The sequence below is a fragment of the Merops nubicus genome, unplaced genomic scaffold, assembly GCF_000691845.1.
Source record: "Merops nubicus isolate BGI_N331 unplaced genomic scaffold, ASM69184v1 scaffold49919, whole genome shotgun sequence".
Taxonomy (NCBI): domain Eukaryota; kingdom Metazoa; phylum Chordata; class Aves; order Coraciiformes; family Meropidae; genus Merops; species Merops nubicus.
Window position 1 is genome coordinate 1 of NW_008634006.1, and position 9,552 is coordinate 9,552.

The 9,552-nt window shown below is 55.4% G+C and overlaps 1 protein-coding gene across 1 annotated transcript; it reads right to left on the reverse strand.

Moving 5' to 3' along the window:
• Positions 1–907: 907 nt before the first annotated feature.
• On the reverse strand, positions 908–8,931 carry LOC103780739 (multidrug and toxin extrusion protein 2-like; the record flags this gene model as incomplete). Its single annotated transcript, XM_008948430.1, has 16 exons — positions 908–1,143; positions 1,541–1,622; positions 1,895–1,989; positions 2,372–2,504; positions 3,130–3,199; positions 3,528–3,603; positions 3,998–4,106; positions 4,368–4,435; positions 4,676–4,789; positions 5,092–5,189; positions 5,428–5,525; positions 5,921–5,965; positions 6,742–6,784; positions 6,938–7,086; positions 7,452–7,520; positions 8,830–8,931. Coding segments are annotated over 16 exons (1,587 nt in total), but the record flags the coding sequence as incomplete, so codon positions are not given.
• Between the last annotated feature and the right edge of the window lie 621 nt (positions 8,932–9,552).

Here is a 9,552-nt window from a genome sequence, read left to right on the forward strand (position 1 = left end):
ATGGGGCTGGGCAGGCCGGGCACACTGACAGACAGCAGCTCCTTGATGGCTCTGTAGGGTTGTCCACCACACCACCCTCTCCTGTGCAGCTCAGCAACAGCGTGGGAGTAATCCAGGTGCACTAATCCTGCTTTTGTACCCGAGGGGAGCAGCATGCTCTGCTAGCCCAACTAGAACTGCAGCTGCACCCAGAGCCAGCCCCAAGCCACAGGGCCAGGAGGCTGAGGCGATGTGCAAACCCATCCTGCTGCACAGAGCAGGGAAACGGCTCCTCCACCAGCTCAGCCGTGCCCATGACCGGGGTCACGCTCACACCACGCCAACAGCCCAACGTTTACTCAGAAAACTTTATTGTATCAAAATCCCACCTTAGAAAAGTGCAAAGAAGAGTTGCTTTAGGCACCGTGCCTGCCTCGCGGCGGGGAGAGCAGAGCCCGGCGCCCCAGCAGTGGTCAGAGGACTCGGCCATCTTCCGACACCATTGGCCTTGCCCTGCGCTGCCACGCCAGGGTGCTGGCACAGGCTGTGCATGAGGAAACGTGCTGTGGGCAGGAAGAGCCTCTGCCATTAGCAAATGACATGGACAAGTGCCCCCAGGGAGCAGGAGAGCAGCACAAGGTCCTTGCCTCCTTCCCTGGCCAGCCCCAGCTGGCTGCCTGCCTCTCATGAGTGCCATCCTGGTGCAGTGCAGGAGAGGAACCAGCTCTCAAGCACTTTCTTCCCAGATGCCACATCCTCACCCCCCTTTAAGAACTCTGCATGTGGGATAAAACATCGTGAGTTAACCAGAAACTGAGCGAAGTGACTCGTTACAAGGAACCAAGGGGGAAATTCCTTCCCCTCACACCATCTCCTGGGACATTACCACGCACCCTCCTGCTCTGTGCCCAGCTCCATGTCTCTGGTTCTAGCCGTTGCCGGTGAGGAGCCGGACCAGGACGCCCACCAGCAGCACAGCCACGGCCATGGCAGCAGCCAGCACACGGCGGGCGATCAGAGCCCTCCCCAGCCCAGCAGGAGCAGCAGCCAGCACAGAGAGCTCCTCCTGGGACATGAGCTGCTGCTCAGGGGGCTTCTCGCCTGCGGCGATGCTCTCGGGCAGGACCACAGTGTCCACGGTGTCTGTGTCCACGGAGACGTAATCTGTGTGACAGGAAGGTGAGTGCTGCGGGGAGGCTGTGCTGAAAAGTCAGAGATCCCAATGTGATGCTCCACCAGCTGTAGTGACACATCCCAAGGGGCCTCCCCAAGGCTCAGGGACACTGGGACATGCCACAGCACAGGGGCCGGTGTGCCCTGGCAGGCAGATGCTGGCTGGCAGCCCAGGCTCTTCCCTGGGGAAGGGGATGGGGGTAATGGGGTATCTCACACCCCTTTACCAAGTAGAGGAGCAGTGCCACTGGTCTGGGAAGGACAACAGACACGGTGCTCTTCCCAGCCAGCTGGGCCTGCAGGACTCAGCTGCCATGACTGTGATGGAGAGGAAGGGTAGGGTGGAGAATTTGGGCTCCCTCCCTTGTTGTCAGAGCCGGTCACATACCCACAGCAGATGTTTTGGTAGTGGCCGTGCCATTGGAGTTCACATCTTCCACTTGTTTTTTCAGTCCAGCGCGGACTTGAGCCTACAAACACACGAGTTGCTCTTCTCAGAAGTGGGTGTCCTGCCCAGCCAAGCAAACCTGAGCCTCGTCCCTCCACTCCCCCAAAGCAAGCATGCTCAGCACCAAACCGCTCCTCTGCTGCACGAGGGGGGCAGATCCTCTTTCCCTTTTGCCCCCTCCCAGAGGGCTGTGGCATTGCACTGCGAGCGGAACTCACCTAAACACCTTTTAAGAGTTACCAGAACTCACCTAAACACCTTTTAAGAGTTACCAGGGAGAAGGAGAAGCCTCACCTCTCCTGCAGCTTTCTTCCAGTCCATGCGCAGGACAAAAGCCAAGAAGGAAAGGGCTTGCAAGGAGACACAAACGATCATCCCCACCCACAGACCTGCAGCAACAGAGAGTGACCTCAGGGAGGGCTTGAGCAACGCCTGCTTTTGCCAGCCACTGCCAAAGAGCCCGAGGACTTCAGTGGGGTCAGATTATTGCCCCATATCCAACCCAGGGGCAATACTGCCTTAGGGAGAGGAAACAGCTCCTCGGAGAGGCCCTATGCTGGGAGCAAGCCTGGAGTTACTGGGGGATCTCAGCCCCTGTTTGACTGGGGTTGCTCAGAGCCTGTCTCAGCTAAACACCTCAGTGCCACCCAGCCCCACCGGAGGAGGAGCTGAGCACAAGCTCCAGGGCTGAGCCCTCGCCTCAGGCGCAGGATTTGGCCCAGCAGAGGCTGTGCTGGCAGCTCATGTGAAGCCAAGGGAGGACACACGTACCCAACACCCCCATCCGAGCTGCAAACATCAGCGAGAGGCCAATGGGCAGGCCGAGGGCGTAGTAGCCAATGGCATTAGCCACAGCACCCATCTTCTGCTTCCCCGTGCCCCGCAGCACCCCGCCACAGGTCGCCTAGGGAGAGGAGGCAGAGGGGTCAGCACACGGACAGCAGGTGCCACAGAAGGTACCAGGCAGGAGCTCTGGGGCATGGCACAGCCCTGTGGAGAGAAGAACCCTCCCGCAGGGACCAAAGCCACACCCCAGAGCGTGTGGGGCAGGGTTCCTCTCATTCCAGCTGCCGACCCAGGTCCAGAAGGTGGAGCTGTCTGCAGACACCAAGGGGCACACCAGTGGACCCCACAGTGCTTTCCACACTGCTGGGTCCTCTCCCAGGGACATGCCAGGAGGAAATGGGCTGAAATTACTATCTAACAAGCTGTATGAGCCCTGCTGCTATTCTGGGAGTAGCTGACATCCCTGAGGATCCAGCTGCTCACTTGTGCTGCTCTGACAAGCTGGTAAAAAGCTGAAGCCTTGCTGGAGAGAAAGAACTGCTCTTTTTGCAGCAATGCCAATGGGCAACTGCAAGCACAGGGGACACTGGGGAGCTTATAGTGACAGGCAGCTGCTTGAACAGTTTCTCAGTTTGCTTCTGTGTGTCATTTTAACAGCTCAGGAGTGAGCTACAGTCAGCTTTGCACTCTCCACTGCCCCCCAGCCTGCAGAGAGGAATCGCTCCACACGCTGGAATACTCACTGCTGTTGCATCAAACAAGTGGAAAGGGGCAAAGATGATCATCACTTTGGACACCAAGACAATGATCTCCCTGTGGGGAAGATGGATGGACTGGTCAGGGAATGCAGCACAGCCTGGTCCCGAGGGACTCTGGTCCTGACACATCTCCCTCAGCCAGCTGCAAAGCCTGATCCCTGCCTGTAGGAACTGAGGGGACACGTGCACCTTGGGTACCACCAGTGTCCCAGTGTCAGAAGCATCTGTGCTGCCCAGAGACACCAGGCAGCAGGGAGGAACCCTTGGGGAACATGTTTGCCAGATGGAGGTTTATGAACTTTGTTAGCAGCTTCTGAGCAGCTCCTGGAACATAAATCACTCCCTCCGAGAAGGCAGTAATACTCAAAAAGCTGTTAACCCACTTGTCGTTGGTGAAGATGTATCCCACCACGTCCTTTAGGGTTCCTAGTAATATTGTAACCACCACAGCAAAAACTCCTGAAAGAAAAAGAAACAGTCAAATTGCTTGCCTCAGGGCCAGCAAGTCCTGCTCCTGACCCAGACCTCAGGGGCTTCACTTGGAGACTGGACTTGGCCATCTTCCACAGTGATACTGCAGTAGAGGACAGGTCTGTTTTTCTCACTTTCTCCCCAGATACTCCCTCTACCTTCTGGAGGTAGAAGACAGAAGGCTAAATTGCATTTTTAACTACCAAAGCCTTTGCACCAAGTTCCTAACAGAAAATAGGCGCCAGGGTCTCACCCCCCCCTAAACAGAGGGTCCAAACGAGTGGGTCTGGGTTCCTACAGGTTGTCCCCAGCCCAGTGAGAGAGGAACTGAACCATCTGGTGGTGGTTGCCCCTTACCCCCCTGCGCAGGCTCGGGGCTGACCTGTGCACAGCAGGGCAGTGATGCAGGAGGTCTTGGCTTGCAGGGCATCCCCCGACCCCAAGGCATTGCCCACTCTGACACCTGCTGCCACGCTGAAGCCCGCAGGCACCTGAGTGGGAGAGGACAAGGAGGTGAGTGGCAACAGAGCCCACGGCCACTCTGTTCTTCCCCAGCAGGGAATCTGGGGCAAACTGGCACTGCTGCAGTAAGGGGATCTTCCACCTGCAGCCCACCCTGTGCAGCTGCACAGCAGGTCTCAGAGTCATCACCTGCCTCAGACCAGCTCCTGGTGCTCGCCCCAGCCTTCATCTGCAGGGCCACTGTTTGGAGGACCCTCCCAAGATCTGGGTTTAATACACCCAGCCCTTACCATGTATGCTACACTGGAGATCTCATAGATGACAGACTGAGCACCCAGCTCCACCACGCTGAGCAGCCCTGGAAAAGATTCACCAGTATCTCCGTGAGGTCAGAATTAAACCTCCTCCTTTGCTGCCAGTGAGGCAGTGGCTGCAGGGTTCCCATCCAACAGAGGCAGCATCCTGCAGAACCAACCCTGCAGGCGAGGAGGCTGCTGGCAGGAGCTGTTCTGGGCACACACACAAGAGGCAGCCACCAGAGCATGTATGGCTGGAAGATGACCTGTTGAACTAGAGGGAAAAGAGCACTTGGACTCACCTGCCAGGAAGCTCCCAATCTCAAAGGTCCACCATTCAATACACATCATGAGCATGCCAGGCACTGCCAGATGGATAAAGGAGCCCCAGTCCAGGAGGCAGTCCCTGGTCCAACCTGCAGTGAAGAGGTGAAGCAAAATGAAAGCATGTTCTCCCTTTCCATCCCCAAAGAAGGCAGAAGATCTGGATGCTTTTAGAGGACAATCACCCCCACAGCTCAAGGGACATCAGCCTAGTCTTGCTGTTGTACTGTGCTGCATTCCTGAGACAGGATGATCAACAAGAATGTACTTGGATCTACAGTAAAGCCCTTGAGGATGTGACTACAGCATCTGCCCACCTTGTCAGGTGCTCCTGATAGTGCCACACCCCCGGGCCCAAACACTGGTATTTGAAAGATAAAGCCATGAACAGTACCTCCCCAGGTCTCCACATGGATCTTCTTCCACCACACATAAAGGAAGAGGAGAATGGCCTGGGTGTACTGAGAAATGGTGTTAGCCCAGGCAGAGCCCCTGAGGAGAGAGACAGGCAGATGACAAATGACATCCTCCCCACTTGCCTCAGCTACAGCAGGACAGACCTGGTGGCACCCACACAAGCCTTGCTGCAGATGTGGGGCAGATCCCTCCAGCCTTATCTTTGCAGGCTAGTTGGCTGAGGGTGGCAGAAAGGGGCACCCAGGACATCCCCCAGCCCTGAGCAACCCCCTGCACCCATGGAGAAGCTGCCAGCAGCTCTGCTCACACTTACACCATGCCCAGCTTCAGTGCATACAGGAAGAAGGCGTTCATGGCCACGTTGAGGATGTTGGCTGCAATCCCTGTCAACACTTGAGGCAAAATGATTGCCTGCAAACCAAGGAGACACTCTGGAGTTTGCTTCCCCAGCACTGCCCAAGCCCCATCCAGCAAACACAAGGGACCCCTTCTTCAGTACCCAAGGAGAAAGCCACAAAGGCAGCTCCTGTTTCAGGTAAAGCTGGATTGTGTTAGACCTGCAGAAGGCAGTGTGAGGGCTCAAGAGCTGGTCCAAGCAACTCAGTGCAGAGTTGGGGGGTAGCAATGGGGAAATGGAGCAAACTGAGGGTGGTTTCCATGAGCTCCCCCTGCCCTGCAGGGCTGGCTGGGGGCCCTGCATCATAGAGCTTTCCCCAGGAAGGATAAACTTGGATCCCCAACTTTTTATCCATGTTCCTAGGAACAGCTTTCATCTACAGCCCAGAACCTGGCCAGTTATACAGTACCTGACTTAGCAAATATCTTGTCTGCAGCTGGTAGAGAAAGGCCGCCTGCAAAAGTCAGGATTCATTCCATGAGCACTGCTGCACTGTGGTCCAACAGCCAGCTCCCCTGCAGCACCCCCTGCCAGGTCCTCCCCCCACCTCCCTGCACTGCCCCCCCAGGGTGTCCCAGCACCCTGCTCCTGGGGGCTGCTGGAAGCACTGGCTGCACCCAAAGACAAGAGAAATAAAAGGCACCTCCCGTTCCCACTGGGAAGAGAGATCAGTCTCCAAATGGGAAATCTCCTACGCTTCCTCATCCAAATGAGAGAGCCTGGAAACCTTGGAAGGTTAACCTACAGCCCCTTGTTCTGCAGGGGTGCTGGTCTCTGTCTGAGAGGGGTCTAGAGCCCAGCAGCTCTGAGAGTGTGAACAGTGAGCTGCAGCCTTTATCTCAGAGTGAGCCCTGGAGCCCCTGGTTCCAACGTCCACCTCCAGGTATGTCTGTTGGAGACGTGGCCTGCAGTAAAAGCCTTTGCACACTGAGATGGAAGAGTGTGTGTTTGCTGGTCCAGCAGCTGCTGCCCAGCACACATCTGTTAAGGCCCAAGGTCAAGGGGCATGTGGCAAAACCCTAAATCATTCTGCCCTGTGATCCACACAGCAAAGACCCTCCCTCCTTTCCCTTGATGTTGCTGAGGGATAGAATCATAGAATCACAGAATGTTTGGGTTGGAAGGGACCTCCAAAGGTCATCTAGCCCAACCCCCCTGCCATAAGCAGGGGCATCTCCAACTAGATCAAGCTGCTCAGAGCCTCACAGAGAGCTCCTAAAGTCAACTTACAGGAAGTGCTGGAATAAAGATCATCACATAGACCTGAGTTAACCTGGAAAGAGAGTTGTTTCCCCAGTTAGTGGAACAGCAAAGCAAGAGCCAAGCCAAGCAGCGTTGCACCCAAGCTCCACAGAGCCTGGATTTCAACGCCACGTGGCAACCCAGCCAAATGGCTGATCCAGAAGGGCAGGATCTCAGCCCTGACCTGGAGACCTCGGGGTCCTGTCGGATGAGCAGGAGGATCTGCTCGGTGTTGATGAAGAGCGCCCAGCAAGGGAAGCAGCACAGCAGCAGGATGAGGATCCCCCGCTGCAGGATGGTGCCCACCTGCTTCAGGTTCTTGCCACCATATGTCTGAGGTGGGAGAGAGGACCAAGGTGAGCGTTACAGGGAACCAAAGGGTCTGGACAGTTACTCAGGCCCCAGGGCAGCAATGGGCTGATTAAGCCAGTTTCCCATGCCCTGCCGTGGCTGGTGCCAGGCTGGTTGGGTACAGGTGGCTCTCGGGTGGGTTGCACAGCCCTTTGTTACCCAGGCATGGCCCAGAGCTCCTCAGGGAGTTGCAGTCAGGGAGAAGGCTCCAGCCAGTGCATCTGCAGCCCCGTGCTGGCTGGAAGCTGCTATCCTCCCACCCTTTGCACCCAGGTCCCACTGCAGAGGAGGTGAGACAATACCAATGGAACCCTGCCAGGCACAAGCACGGGGGAGCTGCTACTGACCTGGGACATCAGCGTGTCACATGCTGAGGCTAAACCAGAGCCAATGGAGATGCCTGTTACATTGATAACCTGAAGGAGAAACAAGAGATTTGAGTTGCAAGGGAGGGTGACAGGGGACCTTGCCTAAAACAGTGTCCCTCCCAGCTGGCTGGGAGACAGTTCTGCTACAGGTTTTTGGGAAGTTTCCAGCCCTTCTCTGTTTCTCAGAATAACACATTCTTGTTGCCTCAACAGCCTCTTCTCTCCTCTGGTGTGGAAAAGGATCCTCTAGCAAGGGCTGAATATCTCAAGGACCACAAACAGTGCTGCCCCTAGACACAGGGGCACCCCAAAACAGACAAGTCCAGAGAGCTGGTCACAGGCTCCAGCTCCCGGGGTGCTGACCCTGCACCAGCACAGTCACTGACTGCTCAGATCCCATCCCCTGCCTGTGCTCAGGGCCAAAGAAACAACACTTTGGTGGATGTGTGTTCATGTTGCACGAGGCTATGCTTACACACAGGGTCCTCACAAAGACATCCCTACAGGTTTGGGTTGTTTTCTTTTTTTTATTTTGGTGATTGTCCTGGTTTGGGGTAGAACAGAGCTAATTCTGTTCAGTGATTTTAATTTTCAGCTAAAGCTCTTCTGATTAACTGCACTTTGGGAAGCCAGCAGCATATTTTCACAGACAGTGTCTGCTTCTAGCAGTGATAACACTCCATGTTTGGAGTTACTGCCAGGGAGTGGCATGTAGACCAAGGTCACTGCTAAGCTTGTGTACCACACAGAGGGGACAGAAAGTACAAAAGCTGCAGCTGCAGGGAGGAGTGGACAAGACAAGTGGCCCTAAATTCACCAGTGGAGTATTCCATCCCATATCCATCATATTCAGTATAAAAGCTGAAGGATCACAAGGGTCAAGCCCTTCCACCTACCTTCTTCCTTTTGCTGCTCCTTCAGTGGCCAGCATCCCAGGAGGATTCCATCCATTCTGCCTTTGATCTCCAGCTCTGTGTTCCTGGACCCAGTTCCAGAATCGAGCTCCTGTACCCAGCTGCCATCTGCTGCTGAGTCCAGCCTGGGACTTTTCCCCAGGGGCTGCTCCCCAGCTGGGGGTGATGGTGACATATTGCCATCGGGGGGGAGTTGGGTTTGATATCCATTTTGTATATACTTGTATATATGCCATTTTATTAGTAGTATTAGTATTTTCATTAAAGCTGTTTTACTTTTCTAATTGATAAGTCTCCCTTATTCCCTTTCTCTCTCCCTTCCAGGGGCAGGGGGAGAGGGGTTAACAGAGAGTGTCTGTTAGAGGTCTGGGGCAGCTCTAACCCTAAACAGTGACATGTAATTTGTGTGTTTTCAACCAGAGAGGAATCAGAGTGATACCCACCGACACGGCCAGCGTCACAGCATCCAGCTCAGCTTTGCCCAGGTGGCCACAGAAGATGGAGCTGACCACACTGATCAGGAGCCCCAGCAGCTGGGCGACAAACTAGGATGGGAAGAGAAGGAGATGGGGAGAGGAGGATGCATTAGGACTTGAGGAACACCACCCTTCCCCCAGGAGCTGGGCTATGAACAGCTGGGTTTCCTGGTGTCACCCCAGTGCCTCGGCTGGGGGCCAGGGCTCTGCTGTCCTGGCAAACTGTCCCTGCTCACCAGTGACTGCTGAGCCAGAGGAGCCAGCTCTAAGACTTGTGCAGGCTCTCAGTGGCTTTGCCTGTCAGGGCAGACCTCTACCTGACCTGTGGTATTTTGGTGTCACACAGCCAGTCTGACAGATGCCCTTGTTTATGCGGGGCTTAAGGGCTCCACTAGAAATCCTCTTTTCCAGGGTGAAAGGTGCATAGAAAAAAAAAAAAAAAACCAAAATAAAAAAAACCCAATGCTATTCCACACTTCTGTGCATCTGAAGGAAACACTGCAATGCCCTCTCCTCCTGCAGAGACGCCGGGTCCAGCCTGCTCCTCCCTCAGCAGGGGCTCCAGCAAGGCCAAGGATGCTGCAGCAGATTGCACTCCAGACCACGTTTTCCCTTGGCAAGCGCATGGCCCCTCTACAGGCACCCGAGGCACGGAGTCATGGCACAGCTAGAACCAGATGGTAGGAGTTA